Here is a 24,635-nt window from a genome sequence, read left to right on the forward strand (position 1 = left end):
AAGCAACAGAATACTATAGAAAAGTCTAACACAGGCATTGGGATGCTTATCCTCTGGGTGGGCAAACAAAAGAGTCTCTTGCCCATTTGATCTCAGTGAAGCAAATATTTATCACAAATGGGTAAAGCAAAAGTAACAGAACAGCTTCCCAGACAATCCTTCATATCCCAGAAGCTGGGTTGTACAAGGAAGGAAAGAATCTGTGCCTATCCAGAGAAAAACAGATAATGGAAAGGAGAGATCTGAGAACCATTATCAGCCAACAGAAGCAGCAAGCAGTGGAAATCCTAGACACTGACAGCTGAATTACAGGCAAGACAAGAAACTATGCCTGCCAATTTGCTTTGCATGTTTTACTTCATGGAGGAAACAGGGAACACTGCTAAGAGGTCTTACATATCATGGGAGAAATAGAAGTCTAAAGCATGTATGTAGCCAGGTCACAGCAACTGCCTGAAGCACAGCAAACTTCTGTTCTGATCACACTCTTATTTTTTTCAGCTGTGTATCCCAGAAACAAGTTAACCAAAATCACACAGCAGCCAATGAAATTTCAGGGTTGGGTCAACATTTAATTCTTTATCAAGACTTGCATTGTTTGTTTATGCTTCTCACCACTAACACTTCAACTCATCCAGACTCACCCACTAATCATTATGTACCACAATATTGTACTATGATGTTTAACAAGGTACTTGTCAAGCAAGACTAAACAGGCAGTTGAAATAATACAAACCTAACTGGGGCAAAATCCATACTGTGTCAACCCTACCCTCAATCACCAAATCACAAACTGAAGGAACTGAAGGAAAAGAAAACATACTGAACAAACACAAAAATAACTTTTTCTGCCACTTTTAGCCCCTCAGTGTGATGACATCTCACAGAAGACACTCAGGGTCTGGGGTTTTGTTTGTTTGTTTGTTTTGTTTTGTTTTTTATTTATTTCTCATACCAACCAGTTTCCCTCATCTTCTCCTGCTCCCTCCCCCTACCTCACTCCACCACTCCCCCCATCCACTCCTCCTCTGTCTCACTTAGATGGGGTAAGGCCTCCCATGGGAATCAGCAAAGCATGGCACCTTAAGCTGAGGCAGAACCAAGCTCCTCCCCTCTCCCTCTACTCAAGGCTGAACAAGGCATCCACCATAGGAGTAAGTTCCAAAGAGCCAACTCATGCATCAGGAACAGGTACTGGTCCCACTGCTAGGGGCCCCACAAAAGACCAAGCTACACAACTGTCACCTGCAGAGACAGCTAACCTGAGTTTGTGGGAGCACAAGGATGGACAACTAGGGAGCTGGCATGGGACCAACCTACGCCAGACAAAACGAAATACAGAATAAGAGCAGACCCTACTCCAAATGACTTGACAGATTTTGATGATTCCTCCTGGAAGGCATCACCCTCCCTGTGGAGTAGGGGGAGAATGGGATGGGAGGGGTGGGGGGCATGGGAGGGAGGGAGAGGGAATTGGGATCAATATGTAAAATAAGAAAAAAAAAAAAAAATATATATATATATATATATATGCCAATTCTTTAGTGTGTGCCTCACAAAAAGCAAGTGGAAGTCAGGACTCCTAAATGCCACCAGCCACCAGAGATGTCTGATTCACTGGATAAGTGTGTAGGAATGATCCTGATGGCCAAAATCTTTAACTGGCTCAACCCCTACAGCCCTGGCAAGCAATTTCATGAGTCCTATCTGATCCTACCTTGAGTTTCCTTTTAAGATTCTTTTTCACTATTAAATCTTAACTTATTTGATGTCCTAAACTTAGTCACTGTATTTTTTAAGTTTCCAGTGGCTAACTGTGACTATCATCTGCTGAATAATAGCATATATCAAAACATTAAAATTATGCAATATATTTCTTCTGGGAAAAATAAAACATGGACCTTTCCAAACTTAACTTCATATACTTGTGTGTGTTTTATAGACTCTGGGTATTTCTATTTGGAAAATATTAAACTGAGCCTATCAGCTTAAGTCCTATATATCCTACCATAATTAGATCAATTGTCTCCTCAGACACCAAATAAAGTCAAAACACTAGCAAGACTCTTAAGTTTCATAATAACATCCTTTTAAAAAGAAGCATTGTTTTCCCTTTGGAACAAAAAGAATGACTTAAGATAATACCTAAAATGAAATTTGGTTTCTAAACTAACACTAGAAATAAGTAAACATTTGTCTTGAAAATGATTCATCTTTTAAGTCTGACTTTTGGACAACTACTAAGTTAATGAAGAAAAAACATACGGGATGAGATTGTGCAAATGGGTGAGTACTGTAAAACACAGAAGATTGAGGTAACAGTGAGAAAACAAGGTATCCATCCACATAGCAGTATGCCATACAGGGTCCAGAATACTGTACTGTGTCCTTCACCTATTCCCTCACCTTCATCTCTACTGTGGAGGCCCTTTAGCCTATCAATACAAACCTGGCAACAAACCCTGGAAGGCAACCAACTCTAAGGTCTTGACCATCTTACATACTGAAATGCTTCCACCCCAACTTCTGACTCCACTCCTTTACTCTCCTTCCTCAGAAGGATGGTGTACGGACATGTGGGGACTCCTGTGAGGGCCAAAAGAAAAATTATGCAGATTCTATCATGTGATTTTTTTTTCAAAACTATGAAAAGTAGACTTATCCTGAAGTTGAGTGACTGCTAGTTTTAAAGCTTTTAAGAGAATGCAAGGTTTCTGGAACTGTGGTAGTTGTGAACCCTTGAAAATCCCAAAACCTGCTTATGTGCCTATATACCTAAAATACATGATTTAGCATGTGTACTGTATCTCAGCAAAATTACTTGTAAACCAATATACACTTTGTATCTAATTCAAAATAAAGGTAAAGAAAAAATAAAAGTAGTCAAGAAGGGGAGCTGCCTACATGAAGGATAAAGCCACTAAAGGAGAGCAGGAGCTTCTAGAGTACTAGCAACTTCTTATTTTTATTCCTGGGCAACTATCAAGCTGAAAATTGATGACATGCATTTTTTGCAATGTCTACAACATTCCATAAAAGTTTAAAAGTTACCTTCAAAAGGTGGGAAAAAAGAAAACACTAAAATGTCTTCAGCTGTACTCTTGGGCTCTAGCTCTATGTATTTCCTATAGATTCTATTCACCCAGATACTTAACTAGAATCAGATCAGAAACTTTCAAATACAGGTGTGAAGCAGCAAGCAATAGAGGCTCCCAAGAACAATGCACAGCAAGAGAATGCTGAGCTTGAAGGGCACTGGTACAGAGTTGTTTCCACAGAAAAGGAAAAGCTGTGGATTCTTTCCAGACTAAAGTGGTTTGAGCAAGCCAGACCCCCTGAAACAGTGTCCCAGGTGACCCGACATCAAAACAGCTTGGACAAGGCAGCCTTGCAGACTACAGCCAGGATATCTGCATCTTCTTAGGATCCCCATAACAGCGCCCCCTACCAGCAGGAAGCAGTTGGAAAGAACGACGCCCCAAATTCCCAAATATTGACGCCCCAAATTCCCAAATATTGTCTATAAATGTTTGTTTTCATTTAAATGGGGTTGGTTATAAATGGTTAATGATCACAACCAATATCTTTTTAAAGGTAAAAAGGGGATTATGATATAGATATGAATACTTTGTTTTGGAACAGATTTTCATTTATTGATTTCTTAGCTTTGGAATGGATTTTCATTTATTGATACAATTTAAGGTCAATTTTGTGATATCAATATTTCTCTTGTTTAGGTATTATGTTTATATAACTCATTTAGGAATGTAATATATAATTTAGTACAGATTATAGATAATTACCTATGATAGTCAAAGCTTAGAGTTAAGTTAGTTAGTTTTTCAAGATACACAGAGATGTATTTGAGATAGATAGGAATTCTTCAAACCTTTCAAAGACCTTCAGAATATGGCATTTAAAATGGTTTAGGGTTTTATTGACAGTGAGACATAAATGCTCCTGGCAACACAACCTGAGTCAGAAAGGAAGATGGACATTGAAGAAACTTGTTATGGAGTTTACTTCCAATATGGCAAGACTAGCCATTTGGACAAGATACTGCTCTTGTCTGGACTGTTTGACTTTATGCTGTATAAACTGGACATGCAGGACCCACAGAAACTGATTTGCTGATTCAAGATGTACATTGCTACAGAGTTTCTGCTTCATGGAAGAGTCTGCCAGACATTCTGCAGGACACAAAGAAAAGTGACTGACAAACTGCCAATACAAGAAGATAGTTTAAGGTTTCCTATTTTGCTGAAGAGTTTGCTAGACACACTATAGCCTATGGGCTGAAGATGGAAGATTACAGAAGAACTTTAGTAGGTGACTGACAAGGCAAGATGTCTCTGTCATTTCTAGAGTTTATATACTATCCTTCTGTGGTCTTTGAAGGAGTTGAAGACAGATAGTTATGGTTATAGTTTTCCTTAGTTAGGCTTAAAGATAAGTAGCATATAGGACTTTAGACTCACAAAGATAAAATAGATGATGAAATATCTTCTTAAATCTTGCTAAATGTTAATGGACTAAATAGTGTTAACTGTGATTCTTATTTGATAACTGTTATGTGATATATTTTGCTATGTTAAGGTTAAAACCATTCTTTTTATTTAGACAGAAAAGAGGAGATGATGGGAGATGCCATTCTGTATATAAGTTTCTCATATTGGTTAATGAATAAAGCATTGTTGGCCAATAGGAAAGGAAGATAGGAGGGACTAGGAGACAAGGAGGAAAGAGGAAGTAGGAAGGAGGAGTCAAGATGGAGAATCTGGAGAAGGCAGAACCACCAGCCACCTCTCACTGGTAAGGCCACGTAGAAATACATAGAAATGGGTTAATAATTAAGACAGAGCTAGCCGATAAGAAACTAGTACTTGGCCAACAGCATTTTATCAAATACAGAGTCTCTGTGTATTATTTGGGGCTGGCACAGCAGCGGTGGGGACAGACCAGGCAGCGGGCAAAAACCTTACTCCTTACACAAGGGCCAAAAACCAGAAATGAGAATCAAAACAGCAATCTAGAACCCTTCACCTGTATGGCCCCAAAGAAACACTCCATGCCAGAGAAGAATTCAACAGCTAATGTTTGTAGCAAAGAACACTAGTCAAGGACAGCACAAAGATCTGGAAAAATATGCACAGCATGTGATCCAGTCATTCATATAAAAAGTTAAAAATCTTCAGGACAGTTGGTGTTTAAATAATTACCTGGTCCTCTTTTTGCTTTTGATTGTATTGACAATTCAATGGCACAGAATATATCACACTGAGAATTACCCACAGTGAGTCATTCAAGACACACAATCTATGAGTCTAGTTATATAATGGCAATGAAAGAAAAACTAAAGAAACTGGGGCTCAATGGCCTACCAAGACCTCAGAAGCTCCAGAGTTCTGACAGTCAAACACATAGGCTCACAGATTTTCCAAAGGAAAGGAGTAGCTCCCAACCATGGCCTCCCTTCCTCTCAACCCAGCATGGTCTCTGATGATGACTAGATAACCAGGAGTATCCAGGAAGGAATCAAGCTACAACACCCCAACCAGCTTCCCAACATCAAACAGAGGAAGTGCAACTGACCTCCCCTTTTGCATAAAGATAAAAAGTACCCAATGCTCAGCTCTTTATCCACCAGGAAATGAAGTTTCTTTCCATTCTTTCCCATTCTATTAAAATCCCCAAATTGTTTACTCAGATATTTCCCAGAAGCAATTGCTTTTAAGGGAGTTTGTCTTTAAATTACAGAGGTTTATTATAACTTCCAGTAAACAAAACCTAACATAAGATATTTACCAAGTTGTCACTGACTGTTAAAAGGGGACTCTTACTGTCGGGCAGATTGAAGGGTAGTCTAACTTAATGTATCATGTATCTTTATACCTACATGAAATGTAAACAGGAAAGATAGTCTTACCATTAACATTCTCCCACTATTGTAATATCCCTCAAGGAAAGGATGAATATCTCTCCCTATAGATTAAAAAGGGTCTTCCTCTGTCCCAGGGATGCTCAAAGGCAAAGTGTAGGATTAGTAACTATGTGGCAGAAGACTCATGGAATGAGAAATCTGCACAGAAAATGTTCTTTGCATTATTTTATAAAGCAAATAACTGTGCATATCTACCTTATGATATTGTAAGGAATATAAAATAATCCCTGTGGAGGGCATACAGCAGGTGCTTGTGTCCCTCAAGAAAGGCAAGGACAAACACACAGCTGTGCAACTACCAATTACCCAAGTTGGAGAGAGAAAAATCAATGGAAACCACACACATACATCTGCTTGTACTTGAATACTGGAAGAATAAATCATAAAATTAAGAAGTAATGGAAATGATGTAAGGATTGGAGAAAAGGCTAAAATTTTAAATGGATCACATTTTGTGGAGTTGACTTCACATCATAAATTCAACTTTCCACATAATAATGCAACAAAAGTGAACTTAGGCAGCAATCCCTCAAACAAGATTTTTTAACTTTATATCCAGTTGACAACAAACTCCAAGTGACTTCCAAGCACAGTGGCAGGCCCAGCCCTAGAAGCATCTGTGCTGTAGACATCGTAAAGTATTTCAAATGCCCCTTGTTAGCAGCAGCACTGGATTATTACTGAGATTAATGTACAGTGTAATGAAGCAACAAGAATCTGCATGCTGGGAAATCAGTGTAGTGGTTTCTCAGAAAACTGAGAATCAATCTACCAAAAGATCCAGCTACACCATTCTTGGGCATATACCAAAAAGATAATCATACCACAAGAACACTTGCTCAACTATGTCCATAGCAGCTTTATTTGTAATAGCCAGAACCTGGAAACAACCTACACATCACTCAAATGAAGAATGAATAAAGAAAATGTGGTATATTTATTACTCAGCTGTTAAAACAAGGACACCAGAAAACCTAAGGGCAAATGGTGGAACTAGAAAAAAAAAAAAAAAAAAAAAAAAAAATCATCCTGAGTGCGGTAACCCAAACCAAGAAAGAAAAACATGTTAAATACTCACTAGTGGATATTAGCTATAAAATAAAGAATATGTATGCTACAATCCACAAGCCCAGAGATAGTAGTTAACAAGGAAGGTTAATAGAGAGAGGGGTGCCTAGATCTCCCTGGGAAGGGGAAAGAGATTTCTTGACTGGACTGCAAGCAGGTGGGGATGGGAACAGGGGTGATCAGTTTGGGTGTGGGACAACATAAGGGGAGAGTACTGATACTACTGGGAAGGGAAGGCATGTTGGGGTCAGGTAAAAACCTGGTGCAAGGGAATCTCCCAGAAATATACAAGGATGACTCTAGCTAAGACTGCTAGCAATAGGGAATGTATAGCCTAAACTAGCCATCTCCTGTGACCAGGCAAGGCTTCAAGTGAAGGCAGTGGGAAACCAACGCAACCACATAACCTTCAACCTGCAGTCTGTCCTGCCTATGGGATGTGTTGGAATATGGATGACCTAAAGATCAAGGGAGTGGCCAACCAATGATAAGTCTAGCTTAAAATCCATGCCAGGAAAGTAAGTCCACCCCTCACACTGCCTGGAGTACCAGGACCCACAGGCTGGATATCCCAGAGACCTAGAATAGAACCAAACATGACTAGAGGGGGAAAAATGTCAATGTAATGATGCCTAACAGTATTCTGCTATATATATAGATTGGTGCCTAACCCAGTTGTCATCAGAGAGGCTTCATCCAGCTACTGATGGAAACACGCAGATCCACATTACTCGGAGCTTGGGGAATCCTGGAATAGACAGGGAGAAAGGATTATAGGAGCCAGAGGGTTCAAGGACACCACAAAAAAACTCACAGAATCAACTAACTTGGATCAGAGGGGCTCACAGAGACTAAACCCACAACCGGGGAGCCTGCATAGGCACTCTGCATATATGTTACTGTTCTGTAGCTTGTTCCTCTTGTGGGATTTCTAACAGTGAAAGCAGGAGCTGTCTCTGACTCTTTTACTGGCTTTTGGGACCCAACTCCCCATACTGGATCACGTTACCTAGCCTTAAAAAAATGGGGATGCACTTAGTCTTACTGCAGCTTGATATCATGTTTTGTTGATTCTCATGGGAGACCTGACTTTCACTAAACAGAAATGGAGGAGGAGTGTATTGGGGGGTGGGATGCAGGTGGAGGGGACTCGGAGGAGAGAAGGGAAGGGGAAACTGTGGCTCAGATGTAAAATTTTTAAAAATAATAAAAATAAAAAATAAAAAAGAATCCACATGCTATAAAGAATAGGCTCTCCTGTGCAGGAGAAAGGAGAGGTTAAGGCCAACAAAAGCCCCTAAAAGTCTCAACTAGAACCATGATCTAACTTTAAAACCATACATTCCTAGAGTGTGGTATCCCAGAACCATTTGCACTGAAAAACCAGGACTCCATAAACAAATTGACTGACTCCAGATCTAATATAAGGAATGTATATGTTAAGCCAGGAACATCCTAACTTCCTTATATCCCGGTTTGATAACACCAACTACAAGTATTTTGCCAAAAGAAGTTAACCTATTGGCCAAAAATGACCAAAAATGTTAAGTATCAACAAGGCTAACAATAGCCAAGTGTTGTGGAACATGTTCCAGCACCTAGGAAGATAAGTCAGACAGACAGCCTACACCTATGAATAAGGGGAAACTCTAAATACCAAAGTGGGAGTGGTAAGTAATTATTGTATGACTGAGAGGTGACATCTTAAGCCTATTAAGTCCATAAAGTTACAAAAGCTAACTACATTAGAAAATTAAATATTTTTAAAATTTGAAAGATTAAGTCTTTATGTCACAAAAGGGTAAGTGTTCAGAGCCATTTTAAAAAAAGGATGCCAGAATTAAGTGTCACCATTCTTGTCCCTTAATGAATTAAATAATTACCAATGACTGCCAACATTTCAAGAGGCAAAGCCTGAAGACAGATTGAGGGGGGGGGGAGGTTGGGTACAGCATCACTGACACAAGGGAACTTTACCAAAAAAGAGAAGGCAACTCTCTAACTTTAATCTTCTTAAATTGTAGACCTAACAACATTTTACAAGAAATACTGGCAGAGAAACATTTCAACTGAAGCTCCATGAATACATCACAAAAAGACTATAGGACCTCCAGAATAGAACTCTTCAAAATCATACCATGAAGTACAGAAACTGGCATTAAGCATTTACAAAGAAACATGTACAAACAATAACAGTGCTAAATTTAACAGTCTTAAAGAAACTGCTCTTTTTTTTATATAAATTGTTTTGAAATTTGTACTTTTTTAATTTTAAGATTTATTTATTATGTATATAGTGTTCTGCCTACATGTATGCCTGCACACTAGAAGATGGCACCAGATCTCATCATAGATGGTTTTGGGCCACCATGTGATTGCTGGGAATTGAACTCAGGACCTCTAAGAGCAGTCAGTGCTTTTAACCTCTGAGCCATCTCTCCAGCCCTGCTCTTTCTTTTTAAGATGGAAGCATTTAAATTTTGTTTACAATTGTTTATTATATGTGTACATGTGCATACACATGTGATACAGAATCAGTTATCTCCTTCTATCATGTGGTTCCAGACTGACAGCAAGTACCTTTACCCACTAAGCCAGCTCACTGGCCCATAATATAGCTGGTCTTACAAGCTGTTCTGGTTTCATTTTTCTAGTACTTCATATGTACTTTATTACAAACCAGCTCACACCTGGTTTTAGTTTTTAGGTTTGAAGTTTTGTGTGTGTGTGTGTGTGTGTGTGTGTGTGTGTGTGTGTGTGTGTGTGTGTGTATACGCATGCGTGTGTGAACGGGCACACGTGTGTGTTTGTCTGTGTGTATGTGAGAGACAGGGAGGGAGGGAGAGAGAGGGAGACAGAGAAGGAGAGAGAGAGAAAGAGGGAGGGAGGGAGGGAGGGAGATTTTTGTTATACAGGGTGTGTATGGAAGTCTAAAAACAACTTTTGAGTCAGGTCTCTACTTGCAGTGGGTTCCAGAGATTGAACTCAACTTATCAGGCTTTGCTGCAGTGATTATTTTACCCACTAAACCATCTTGCTGGCAGCAGTTTGAAATTTTTAAAACTTTGTCCTTAAAGACAAATAACCTGAAAAGTACTGGTGAATAACATGAATGATTCACACAACAAATAAATTAGAAGACAAGAAGAAAACAAAAAATGAGAGAACTAAATGATTTGTCAACCCACTAACAATTTAGAACCTTATTCAATCCTAATATATACAAACTGGAAAAAAAAAGTGTGTGTGTGTGGTGTGTAAAGATACACACACACACACACACACACACACATACATAGTACAGAATAATGATGCTACAAAAATCCATGTTAGTTTTTTTAGGTGATTGATGGAACTGTTTTTTAAAATACGAGACACATACTGAACTAGTAATGGAGCAAACACTCTTGAACTTCACTTTAAAAGTCAGAGGGAAAAAAGGCGATAGTTATTAAATAACAACTACCATCAACTGGTAACTGGAAAAACCAAGAGTCAGGCACATGTGGGCTCAATATACTCACTGCACAAGGATAAGTTTTCTCAGCTAGTTATTTAAACTTAACTAAGAAAACACAGTGCCACAAGAGTGCCATGAAAAATACTGCTTTCAAAGGAAGGAACTACTACTGCCAACCATGGGGATTAGGGACACTTTACTATAGGAGTAGCTTTTAAAGTGGGCCTTGAGGAATTATGTGCCCCAGACCCACAGAGAAGAGAAAGTAGGACAGGCAGGAAAATATGGGGCAAAAGCAAGAGGCAGCAAGGACAAGTGGTTGAAGATAATAATGCAACCAGAGCCTTGTCAGGCACTGTGTTAAGCACTTTACAGGTATTTCTCACCTATCCACGATAATGAACCTATTAAGAAAACTGGATTTTTTGTTTGTTTGGTTGGTTGGTTTGGTTTTAGTTTTTCCTTAGAAGCAGGGGCTCACAATATCCCAGGCTGACCTGAAGATCATTCTGCTGTCCAGCCTGGCCTCAAACTATCTCAACCTCTCAAAGGCTGGAATTACAGGAGTAAGCAAGAAAGCATTATTATGCCATTTATCATAAAATAAAACTCAACTAAAGGGAAAGTCCCTTACTACAGATCTTTGGATCTGAACCAAATGTTCATACTCTTTCATTCAGTCCTTTAGCTGTATTCCACTGTTTCCCAACATAGAAAAGGGACAGCATCATGAAGAAGCTTAACTGCTAAGAAATACACATTGCTTTCTGTATGTAACAGGAAAGACAGTAACAATTTTTGAGTTGTAATTACAAGTAAAGACTAAGAAGTCTAATCTGGCAACATTCCAAACTCCAAACTGGAAGTTTACAAATGAGGAAGGTAGGATGACTACTGCAATTATATAACTAAGACATAAGGCGAGCAGAACTAGGAGCTGGAACTGTGTGCAAAAGAGCTACCAAATGCCTTTCCTCAAAACAACTCCCTTACTTTACTGTAAGGTACGCCTCATGGCCACACCTCTCTGTTCTACACTAACCTCCTCACACTTCTGTCCCAGAAAGCGTATAAAACTGCAGTCCAGCTCTGCTGCTCATGAGTACAGAATCCCAATATCCAAATCCTATTTAAAATAAGAGTAACAAGCCCTCCTTCTCACAGCTGCTGTGAAGAATAAAAATTGAGTGTGAAATCACTTCATAAATAATCTTGCTCTACACACACACACACACACACAATTTTCATGACTATGTCTACTTTTTAAATTCTTACAGGTGTCTTACCTACACGTATACATGTATGGCTGGTGTCCATGAAAGCCAGAAGAGGGCATCAGAGCCCCTGGGATTGAAGTTACAAATGGCGTGAGACACCATGTGGGTGCTAGGAATTCTCTTAGCCCCTGAGCCATCTCTCCAGTCCCATGTTCCCCCAAACCAGATAGCTATAACTTATTCTTAAAGATTATAATGCCAAGAGTTAAAAATACACTGATCTGATGATAGCACCAACATTCCTTTTAGTGGGAGCAGAAACCAACAAAGACATTGTCTGCCAGTCCCATGGAATCTTCTAAAGTGTGAATTGTTTGTTTGTGGATGTACTATTTGCTGCCATCTGAATTTAACAACTGGAGGGAAGAAGCAACAGATGTTCAGTGACTGGCCAGTTCCTCTAGGCACTGCCTCAGTGCAGGCACAAAACAATAGCTTCTATACAGACAAGAAACAATCACAACATAAGACTCAAGATAACCCCATGTGCTCCCTGAAAAAAAATGTTTGTTATACAAAGAGGGGGGGGAATCATTTGAAAAGTAAATGAACAATTAGTAACAGAGCAAACAAGTATTTTTGAAGGAAGAGGCAACAGATGACAAATTTTACTCAATTTTTAATGATTCCTACTACTTTTAACAAAGAAAGAAAGAAAGAAAGAAAGAAAGAAAGAAAGAAAGAAAGAAAAGTTTGGATTTCTTTTGTTGTGTTTTGAGTATGTGGAAACTATGAGGTCATTGTTTTCCAGAGTTTTTACTAGAGGAAACAGCTGTGGAGACTATGCAAACAGAGAACACTGGCCCATTTAGTAGCCCCTCATTGTGACAAGGATATAAAGGGACAGGAAAAATCCATCAAACCACACACTAATATCAAAACAGAAGTGGCCAAGTCAAAGCAAAGCTTGAAGCACACAAAGGAAGATGTAAAACAATTCACTGGGACCAAGCATCTATACCAACTGTGCTTGGGTTAAGGTGTTTGTTCTATGGGCAGACCAGACTGGCTAGTTCTTTTCAATTTAAATGATTCACTTTGCACAGCTCCTGAAAATGCAGCACTCAACAAATACTGCATTAAGAATTGGTTTTACCAGCAGGGCGTTGGTGGCACACAAGCCTTTGATCTCAGCACTTGGGAGGCCTCAGAGGCAGGAGGATCTCTGTGAGTTCAAGGCCAGCCTGGTCTACAGAGCTAGTTCCAGGATAGGCTCCAAAGCAACACAGAGAAACCCTGTCTCAAAAAATAAACAAAAACAAAAACAAAAACAAAAAAAAAGGTTTTACCTATGTTTCTAAAGTTCAAACACTACACACCCTACACACCTCCAAAACTACTTTCCACTGGGTATACCAATCTTGAAAAAGTCCCATCCCAAAACATTCTCTCAAGAACCCTCCATATTATTTTCAACTCTTTATCCTTCATTCTTCCCCCATAAACCTGCCAAACACTGTCAACTCACCTTGAAGTGCATACTCTGCACATAAAAGGAAAAAATGAAGGAAAGGAGGGGGGAGGGGGAGCAGGTGGGGGAAAGGAAAGTGCATGCTGCCCCTCATCCTGAGACTGCTTTAAGAGAGAAGTCACAGAAACTGCACCCTTCTGCATGGCAACTCACTCTCTGGGCACTAAAGCCTGCTACTCCATCTTCTGGTTTCTTCCCTGCTCTCTGAAGGTTTAAAGCCCCACACACAGGCCTGACCCAAGTCTACAACAGACCTGGTCATCATGAGCATATCCACACTGCTAACAGTCTAGTATGCAAGCTGTCTTAGCTGTGGCTTCCTTACCCGGGTTCAGATTAGCCAACAGTGTATACATTCCACAAACCAGGAATGGAAACTTGATGCTGAATAAGACGTAATTGCTGCCCACTAAACACAAGGAACTGGGGTAAAAAAAACAAAACAAAAAAACAATGGGTTCAGACATCTGAATCCCCTTGTCTCTGGAAGTGAGTTTCTCTGTTTTTCAACAGTTCATACAACATAGGGATTATCTGGTTCCAAGAAGAATGTATGAATAAATACATCTAATCTGTTAATTTTTTGGGGAAGCAGATGGTTCGTTACTACCTCAATTTCTTCTTAGCTATTATCTGATGTAAGCTTTCTCTGAATCGTTATTAGTTTACAATTTTGTTGAAGACTACTGAGTTTGTCGATGACAGAAAGATATTCAGTAGGTATAGTTCTCTAAAATTAGTATATAGATACTTAACATTAAAATTCACACAAAATAACTTTTTTAACTTGACAAAATGAGAACTTTTAAAGACAATGAAAGAGAGTAAACAATGTTTGACATCAATAAAACTGATGAAGCACTGCAAAATTCACAGATGCATCATCAAATGCTAAAGAAGCCTTCCACACAGAGGCAGGGAGATAATAAGGGTGGATGAGAACAATAGCATCAGTTAGCACTTGCTGAGCACTGTGCAGGCCTCCTGCCAGATTCTTCTCTCATATATTCCAAAACAGGCTTAGGAAGTAGATCTACTGTCATCTCCACATTACAGATGAGGAAGTGAAGACCAGAGATCTAAGCCTCAAGGTCTCAAGGTAAGCAGAGGAATAGGACTAGAACACAGGCCACTAACTTCCTTGTCTACACTTAACCACTTACCATACTATACAAACCTCTCAATAAATCCCCCATCACACAAGGCACATACTAAATTAACAAAATTACTAAAGAGAAATATTTTGGAATATAAAAGGAAAAATTATTCAAATCTGAGTAGACAGCATAACCAAGCAGGATTTATTCCTGAAGTGAAAAGAAGGTTCCACATACTAAAACATCAAGCAAGTAAAACACCACACACTAACAAAAAAGAGAGGAAAGAGGCACATCAGCTCAAATTGATACAAAAAGAAGCATTTAATTCTTTCAATGAATTAAGGGGGAAAATAAGTCAACAAACCAGGTAGAAAAGGATACTTCTTCAAGACAGGGGCAATCACATTCAACCATCGAATCCTGAAAGCAACTCCCCCAACACCAAGAAATAAGACACAAGGATACTACTTTGCAATGAAGGGATTGGGGGGGACTGAAAATATAAAAACTGGAAAGCAGCCAGTCTCTCTCTGTTCATGAATGATGTCCCCATTTATGTAGAAAACTATAGATACCAAGAAAATCTGCTGGAACTAATAAATTAATTAGCAAAGTTGTAGGATTTAGAATAAACATGACAAAGCCAATTACATATTTTATGCACTATTAGTAAACAATCCAAAAAATAAATTAGCACTTCTAGGTATGCAGCTGAGAATGTAGCTCTCAATTCAGTGGGACAAAACCTATTTAGTATGTGAAAGTCCCTGGATCCCATCCCCCAAATCAAAAAGAGCTATTCCACTTACAACATCAGTAAGAATATACAGAAAGAGTTTTAATCAAGGAAGCAGAAAGACTGTACTAAAAATATAAAATACAGCTGAGAGAAATAAAAAAATGGCATAAATAAATAAAGTTCTCCCATTTTCGTGGACTGGCAAATTCACTATGATTACAATAATATTGGTACCCAATGTGATCTACAGGCTGAATGCAATCCCTATCAAAATTCCAGCCACTTTTTTTTTTTCTTTCCAGAAATAGAAGTCCTTTAATTTGCCAGGAGGTGGTGGTCACACGTGCCTTTAATCCCAGCACTTGGAAGGCAGAGGCAGACAGATCTCTGTGAGTCCAAGGTCAGCCTGAGTTTCAGGACAGCCACGGTGGTGCACAGAGAAACCCTGTCCTGAATAAATAAATAAGCCCTTAAGCTCATAAGGAATATCAAGAGACTCTAAAGCCAAAAGGATCTTGAAAAGGATAAATGTGAAAGTATCACACCAGATTTTAACTTACTTCACAACTACAGTAATCAAAACAGTGTGGCACTGACATTAAGACAAACATAAAGAACAACAAAATCAAATAGAGCTTGGACATATATATAATATATAATCAAATGTTTGACAGTGATGAGGAACAGTCAGTCTACTTCTACATATATCTCAAGTCCAGTCCCATCTTCCATTTCCTCCCTCCACTACTTTCACCAGGTCTATCGCAAAAGCCTACTGACTAACTAGTCTCCAAACTTCTCTGTTCACTATTCAGACCAGGAATAAGCATTTCATGTTTGGACACAATCGTGCAAGAACACTGTTAGAAACTAGTAACAGCCAGTCTTTGGTCAGAATTAAACCTAAGTATTTCACCTTGGCTTACAAGACCCAGTGAGACCTATCTTTTCCAGCCTCATCTGCCTAATCACCTGCCTCCCTGCATTGCAAATAAGGGCCTGTCAGACTTCTAAATGCACCTCCAGGTCTTTCCAATAATATAGCCTTTTGAGTCCATTTTTCTACCAATCCATCTGGCAAAATTTATTATTCTCACTCATGTCCCTTAACTTCTTATTAGCTCTTAGGATTTAAAATTTCTTCTTTGCCAATGTTGGCTAATATCCACCTCCTCCCAGGCAAGCTCTGAGAATGGACTATGATTGCCTACTGCCTTTTTTATTTTACCACTGCTGTATCATTGTGTTTAAATACTACATACCCATAGTCTAGCTAGCGCAGTGTTAGGAATTCCAATTTGTGGAAGTGTTAACTGCTGATAGTGCAGCTTAGAATCCAGTCCTCTGAACTCCTTCTGAACCTTCCATTTGTAGTTCAAAACAGCTTCCTTATAAATAGATGGGTCCTCTGAGGACAAGAACTTTATTCTATAATCTTTACACTAAACCCTCTATTCCCAACCTCTCACCTAAACTAGCTCCTTTAAACACAATAGTTGAGCAGATGTGGTACGGTTTAAGTCAGATGCCATGTTTTAAACATGACCCCCAAAACTCCTGTTTTTGAAATGTAATTCCAAATACAAACACTGAGACCTTTAAGAAGCAATTGGACCCTGACCTCAAGAAAAGATAAATGTCATTATCACAGGAGTAGGTTCCTAATTAAAAAGAGCAAGTTATACTCCATTCTTACCCTCCTTCCTCACCCCTCCACCTGCCCCACAAAATTCCATGCTCTCAGTTTCCTGACTGCTCATCTTCTGCCATAGGATGATGGAAGAAGCCCTTTGCCAGATGTGGGCCCCTCAACATAGCAATTTCCAGTCTCCAGAATTTTAATAAATTTATTTGTAATCTCCCAGTCTGTGGTATTATAATAGCAAAAAGAACCAGAACATCAGCAAACATGGAGTTCTACAAATGTCTGTGTATTGTACTCCCCCTTCTTAGACAATTTCCCATTTCCTGCACTTTAAAAAGTCGGAAAGGACTGTTTTTAAGCAAGATTTCCAAAAGTACCTGAGCCTCAGGAGCAATGGCATACATTCAAACCTGGTTGCAGATGACCTTATTTTCACTACAGTTCTGCACCACAGTCTCGGAGGGAAAAATGCTGCTTGTCTCAGCATGTCCACTAGACCTGCTCAGGTGCTTCGCTGAGACCTGTCATACCGGTGGCTGGGCTGATAAGGCCACTCTGGCCTAAGACTCGTGTTTGAGGGAGTATGCAGCACTTCCATCAGAAGGTCACTCTGCTATAATTGCTCTTTGAGAGCATGGTTTGAAAACTGAGACTATAAAACTTATCTGTCTTGGTTCAAAGTGCTCATCTGTCTTTTTTTCACTTGTTGCAAAGAGGACTGAGTACTAGAAATCAAAAGGTATTCATAAGAACCTGAACAACTATGCTTCTGGTAAAATTAAAGCAATAAGGTGATTTTCCCTTAAAACAGAATAATATTCAGATTTCAAAATCATTTACTTACTGATTTATAAAGAAAGTTGCTGACCCTTGTGTTGAGTCTAAGTTCTACCCTCATAAGCAAGCTTGTGCACAAACGCACATACACAAAGCTACAAGGTAAACAAACAGGCTAGAGTCCAGGAAAGTTAGGCAACTGTATGCTGAAAACAGACAAAATGCTTTTCCACCTCACCATCCTGGCATCTTGGGCTAAATCATGGAGGGTAAGGGTTCACATTGTTATATACGGAATCCCTGAAATCTACCCAATAGATGCCTACAGCACTCTCACCCCACGTGGTATAACAACCAAGTATGTCTCCAAACATAGACAAATGTCCCCAGGGATTCAAGGTATGTGGCAAAAATGCTCTGTTTGCAAACCATGTTCTAAAAGCATGAAAGCATATCTGTATTTAAAAAAAAAAGAAAAGAAAAGATGCATGCTGCACCTAGAGAAATTTCTTAAAGCATATCAAAGTTGAGCCAGTCAATTTGTCATTCTAGCAAATGGACTTCAAAACCATAGTCCAATCAGAAGCAAATCAAAGCAAATCAAAGCAAACAAACAAACAAAAAACAACAACAAACCCCACATTTACCTGGAAAGCTCCTGAAAGAGGACTTCTAACTGAAAACTTAGAAACACGTCTAACCTTGAAGATTTAACATGATAAAAATCACACTCAAATCCAGTTAATGCTCTTCTAGACCTTAAGGCAAAATCAAGAAGGCCAATTGATTCTAATTCCTCTGCCAGCTCCAGTCAGGTGGTGGCTGCCTGGAGCCAAGAACTGAGCAAGAGGGCAGGGACAGGCAGGCTTCACATCCATCTTCAACTTCCCTTATGTTCAAAATAGTATCAGGAAAAAAAAGGAATGGAAGTAAAGGAGAAAACCAATCCTCAATGGAGAGGAGGACAGAAGTAGGTGTGTGTGTGGGGGGGGGGGGAGACAAAAGAAGGAGGGAGTGAAGACTCAGGGAGAAAGACAGAAAGAAATCATATCACTCTCCAACTTTATCACCTCTGTTCCCAACTTCCAGATAAGAGTCCAAACCAGCCCACAAAGCCCTTTACCATTTCTTTACAACAAGCTTCCCTGTGGTGGTCTGCACCATGATGGCTGGCTACAGTGCAACCACCTATCTAATAGCTCACCATTTCCCCAAAGCATAGGTAATTTCACACTAGTCCTCATAACTTCCTGGCCCAGGTAACTTGTGCCTCCTTTTCTGTGATGTCTTCTCATCTGCTCCTTGAAGCCCACTAGTATTCAAAGTATAGTCCCTAGATGGACAGCAGCGGCATCACCAGGAGCTCCTAAGAAAAGCATACTGTGAGGCCCCATTCCAGCATAACAAGATCCTCAAGTGAACTATAAATGTGAATTGTGTGCCAGTTCAAGTGCAAGACAAGCTCTTAGGGAACCTAAGTCCCACTGGATTCTACCCCTCATTGCAAGTGTCTGGCACATAGTGAGGTACTTGGGAGGGCTGTCTCACCTGCTTCTAGCCTTGTGGCAGCCACCTGACACAGGTATAGTCAGTGAGGTGTCAGCAGAAGCCTGCTGGAGGGTCCCAAGAGAACATTTATTTCTCTCCTGACTTCCTGTCTTCCTACCAGAACACAAGGTACTGCAGGTGTCACTGTCAGGCAACCATGAGGTAACAAACACAAGACCAAAATCTCAGTAACAGCTCAGGACAATAGAGTGGAAACAGAATGGTCTGGGTTAGCACTGGGTTAGCAATATAATTACAAAGAAGCCTCTGGAACGCCACAGAACCACTAGACTAATATGTCAGCCTGTCCAACATTTCTACTTCACAGCACTCTCATTAGGGAATGAATGTTCCTTCTGATGTTGAATGCATCCCTATCTGAGTAAACCATCAGTAAAAGGGAGGTGAATGAATGAATACACAGTGAACTCTACTGAAGATTCAGAAGACTACAGTGTTTCAAAAAACAAGGACTCCAAGAACGTGTTCAACTTTGCCAAATGCGCCTCTATAAAGTCTCTATTCTTCTAGAAGTATTGACCCATTTCTGTTGATAGCTTAATGGATGCAAAAGTGCGCACAACCTCATAAAAAGCAATGGAAACAACCTCGAAGAATATGCTCAACTTTGCCAAAGTATGACTATCAATCAGTCCTGCACATGTAGAATTACTAACCCACTTCTGCTCACTTATAGCTTAATGGAAAAGCAACTTCAATTTTTACATGCTAAGATGATGACATACCAAAAAACTGCAAATTCCACACTAGGATAATGCCTTAAAAACATCCCCACTGTCATGGGTACTGATGGGTAACTGTAAGCAAAGGAGAGGGGACCTATAAAAATACCACTCTCCTAGTTTCTTACTTCGAGACCTCTAACATGAGGTCTCAGACAAATATTTCCATTCAAGGTTCAAGATCAAACAGCAAGCACTTTTTTTTTAAACAATATAAGCAAAAATGACTAAAAGGGGAGTGGTATGCAATGGCAATGTTGCTCCTCAGCAAGAAGGCAGGACTTTACCCAAAGCAGACTCCTCAGCTACATCATCATTCAGTCCTGAAATTCAATCAGTACTTGGAGAAATGTATTTTAGAGAGAAACTTGATAGCACCAATGGAAAACCAGTACCACTTGCCATAAATAGAAGACAAATCAAAAAAAAATTCAATAAAAGCATAGCCTTATTAAATTTAGCTACTGTTGGGCTGACAAGATAGCTCAGCAGGTAACCCTAACAACCTGAATTCAAGCCCCACAGAACACATAAAGGTGGGAGAACTGACTCTACCTCCACACAAATGACACACAGACACACTAAGTAAATGTTTTTGAATAAACTTAATGTTGTTCACCAAAGTCTTTAAGCCTGAAACCTAGTTTTCTTACTTAAAAGGAAAGGGGTGGGGTTGATCCCAACACACAGGAGGCTGTCAGGAAGACCTCAGGCTGAAAAGTCAGCCTTGGGCTACATAATGGGACCCTGTCTCAAAGAATAAAGAAAGATGGTAGAACATGAAGGTGAGCCAGACGGGGGGTGGGGGGGAGTAAATTTCAAACTGAGCTGTTCTCCCATGCATGAGGAAATAAGAAAGGGAATGGAAAGGAACTGATTTTTTTCATTGTTCGACTTCTAGTTAATATCCCATGTTCCACTTTAAAGTGGAACAAAGATTCAGTCTCCAATCATCTCCCTGTTCAACTTGCAGCAAGAACCCAATTCCTTCAGGCCAAATGATGCTCACCATCTGAACCTTGCAAACTCCTCTGCTCTCAATCCCATCCTCTCACTACTTGGACAGCTCCACCAGCAGCTGCAAACCAAAGCCAGGACCACCTCCCCATCTGCTACCTCATCCGGTTCTGCCTTCTTCAAAGGATTATCTTTAACACCTGATTAGTTTTACTTAAGAATAAAAAGAAATAGAGGACTATGTGTGTAGTGTACTAGACACAGCTGAAACACTTTACTTATCAGGTTGAACCCCCTTCCAAGTGCCCCAACTGGGTAATTGCATAGTGGCCAATGTAACCTGTCAACTTGCTGTGAGCAGGTACCGGGTAAACGGGGCCACCAAGAGATTCGGTAATTTGCTAGAAAAGAAGCAGCCAGATTCGAACCCTGCTGAATGCTCTCCCACCAACACCCGCTCCAAAGATTGCAGTTTCCATAAAGGCTAGGTCTTGCTCCCGGCAACATCCATCCCTGAGGCGGATCACAGGACCCGGTGCCCGTGTTCTGGGAGCTCAAAGAAGGCAAGCTGAATGCATGAACGGCGGCAGGGATGAGTTCCTTTGTCATCTGGATTATCTCTTCCAGAACTCTCTGAGCATCCAGCGCAGAAATCATCCCGGCCCGAAGAGGAGGAGCCCAAGAAGCGGCCGAGCTCCAGGGCCCCCGGGGCTCACCTTGAAGTCTCGGCTATGCTGCGGGGTATACTCCAGAGTCCAGAGCGCCCGCACCAGGTGCGCCAGTTGCTCGGTGACCTCACCCTGGCCGTGAGGGCCGCGACCCGCCGGCTGCTCCGGCTCGGGCGAGGGCTCCGGCCGGCCCACCCGGTACTGGCCCAGTGCCAGGTACTCGGCGAAGAGCTCGGTGTTGCTGAGGCACTGCAGCGTGGCGTTCATGAAGCACGTGTTGCCGTGGTTGCGGAGCCCCGCCACGCCGGGCACCGGCTCCGAAACGCAGGCGGGCGGCGCGGGCGAGGCGGGCGGCGGCGGGCACGGCGGCGGCGTCGGCGCTGAGGCCGGCCCGGGCGGGAAGCAGCTGCGGAGGCCGCCGCGGTCCGGGGCGGCGCCCTCGGAGCTGAGGTGCGAGAGCGTGGACAGCGTCTTGAGGACGCGGCTCATGAAGCTGCCCACCGAGCGCGCCGACGACGGCGACGAGGGCGCGGCCGGCCCAGGGCCCCCAGCGCCGCCGCCGCCCCCAGCGCGGCCGCTCCGGAACAGCCGCTTGCTGAACGAGCGCTTCTCCTTCCCGCCCGCCGCCACCGGCGGCCCGGGCCCGGGCGCCGTTACCTTGGACATGGCGGTAGCTGACTACGCTCATCACCGCGCCTGTCCGCCCGGACCGCGACCCCGCCACGGCCGCCGCCGCATCCCGCTGCCGCCCGCGCCTCACCCGGGCAGGGGGGCCTTTGCGCCCCACACAGCCTCAGAGCGCCGCGGAGAAAGCGAGCGAGCGAGCGTGAGAGCAGCGGCCGAGGGGCGCGCGTGCGCGCGCGGCCGCCCAGAGGGCGGCTCACGTGACCCGCTCGGATCGCAGCCCCGCCCCACGCTGAAGCTGCCCAGCCACCATGTTGACTGTGGGAATGGCACTGCCCCTGAAGCCTAACCCTTGGACTCCAGGCTCCGGGCGTGGTTCAGCGGCGTGAAGCCCAAGACTGGCCATGTTTAGTGTGGGCAGAGTCCTATACGCTGGCCAGGCGCTGGGTGGTGGATTTTAGGGATGGGTCTCGGTCTTTGCTCCTCAAATAGAAGAGATCTAAAGAAAATACGGAAATCAAACTGTCCCTTACCAGGTAGTGAAGGAGTTCATGGACGTAGCTTTGTCTTGTCCGAGGCAAGTTGACCCAGCTGGCTCCCGAGGGACTGCAGCGTATCATCCGAACGCAGTCACGGAGCTTGACACATTCTAGTGGGGTTTTCTTCCAGGATGTACCTTGGGATCCCAACAAACCAGTATTATTAAACTTGCCTTACTGAAAAGTTTTTTGGGGGAAAAAGCTTTTAATCTACTGAGCTCTCCCATTATTCACTCACTCGTTCATTCATTCATTCAATAGCTACTGAACACTTACTGTGTGCCAAATAATATACTAAACAGCGAGACTACTACAAGATTGAAACCAACTAGGTTTCTGCTTGCCTTCCTACAATTTACACTCTCGATGGATATTCATTCATAATAACTACTGTATTCTACACGATATGTCAAGCATGGAATATCTTCTTTAATCTTCAGTTCAATTCCTTTGCCATCTCATTTCAACCCAAGTTTGATTCAAAGCCTTGACCCTTAAACCGAGGGTTACAGACCCACTACTATCACAGAAACCAGAAAGAGCCTGGTGATCCAGTCATGCTTCATGTGACTTAGGAATACAAGAACTGTTGTGGACAATGGCAAACTGCTAATTATTCTTCTAAAAAGATTGCTGCCACTCACCTCCAGTCAGTTGTTCAGATGTGAGAGTGAGGGCTTAGTGTTTCCAGGTCATCTGGTTTTTTAAAGAGAAGGTGGGAATGCTATTTTTACATGTTGGTTCAGTTTGAAAAGGAAAAAAAAAAAAAAGATAGTGCAATGGAGAACAGTGTGCATTAAGGCTGCCTTCTACTCAAAACCCACTGGTTTCTGACCTTCTCTTTGTATGTTCTCTTTGCTGAGAGATTAGCCTTATCCTGGTCACTGTAAAATGGAGATATTGGGGGAGGGAGCCCATAACATTTTAAAAATAGAAAGGCCACCCTACACTCATTTCATAGTAAGTAGTTTTGGCTTCTAGCTTTCTACCCAGTAGTAAGTATGGTATCCTACAATGACATTCTTGGTTTGCTCTGAATAGGCTGGAACCAACCCCACTTCTACCTCCTAATCAAAACATCTACCTTAATTGGACCTCAAGCTCCTTGCAACATCAGAAAGAAAGTCATCCAATGACAACAGAAGCTGAGGCCCCTGCCCCTCCACCTTTGTACACATACTTGCTATTCCTAGTGACTTGAACCTGATTGAGAACCTTTGCCCAAGCTGGTACCCCTGCTTCAGGTATCTTTCCTAGAACTTCCTCACTTAGTTCACCTCTCCTCATCCCTAAAACCTTGCCTTTGGTATGAACCCTTCCTGGAGGTATCATTTCTGCTGACTCTCTTAGTACTTTCTGGCCATAGCATTAACTTGACCCTATTGGAATTCAACATACAGCGAGCCACTATCTTAGTTACTGTTCTATTGCTGTGAAGAGACACCATGACAAAGGCAACTTATAAAAGAAAGCATTTAATAGGAGGCTTGCTTACAGTTTCAGAGACTTAGTCCATGATCATCATTGTAGGAAGCATGATAGCAGGCAGGCAGGCATGAGGCTGAAGTAGTAACTGAGAGCTTACAAGCTTACATCTTATCCAAAAGGTGGAGGCAGAGACAATGAGATCGAGAACAAGAGTTTGTGTGTGTGAGGGCGCAAGAGATAGACAGACAGACACACAGACACACAGATACAGAGAGACTAGGTTTGTGTGGGCCTTTGAAAACTCAAAGCTCACCCTCAGTGGCACACCTCCTCCAACAAGGAAATACCTCCTAATTCTTACCAAAATCCAAAACAATTCCACTAATTAGGTCTCAAGCATTCAAATACATGAGCTTATAAAGGGATCCTCTTAATTCAAGTCACCAGTCACTTTCCGTATACTGTAGGCTTAACCCACAAGACTTCACCCATCTTCCTCATTTGGGATTCTCTGTTAAGATCACTTATTCTATAGAGTATATCCTTATTACATCTGAATTCCTGGAGGGATATCTGAGGACTGCCTTTCCAAGTTCCTCCTACTAGTCTAGGCATATTGGTCCCCAGAGACCCCCAAACCATCCAATCCT

The 24,635-nt window shown here is 41.6% G+C and overlaps 1 protein-coding gene across 1 annotated transcript in view; it reads right to left on the reverse strand.

Moving 5' to 3' along the window:
- Positions 1-22,205, reverse strand: part of Usp31 (ubiquitin specific peptidase 31) — a 56,091-nt gene extending 33,886 nt beyond the window's left edge. Inside the window, exon 1 of the mRNA XM_051192854.1 lies at positions 21,443-22,205. Within this exon, the coding sequence (XP_051048811.1) occupies positions 21,443-22,060 (618 nt within the window). The 5' untranslated portion in view covers positions 22,061-22,205. The remainder of the gene's footprint in view (positions 1-21,442) is intronic.
- Positions 22,206-24,635: the final 2,430 nt, after the last annotated feature.

This window comes from Phodopus roborovskii, unplaced genomic scaffold (genome assembly GCF_943737965.1).
Source record: "Phodopus roborovskii unplaced genomic scaffold, PHOROB, whole genome shotgun sequence".
NCBI lineage: Eukaryota > Metazoa > Chordata > Mammalia > Rodentia > Cricetidae > Phodopus > Phodopus roborovskii.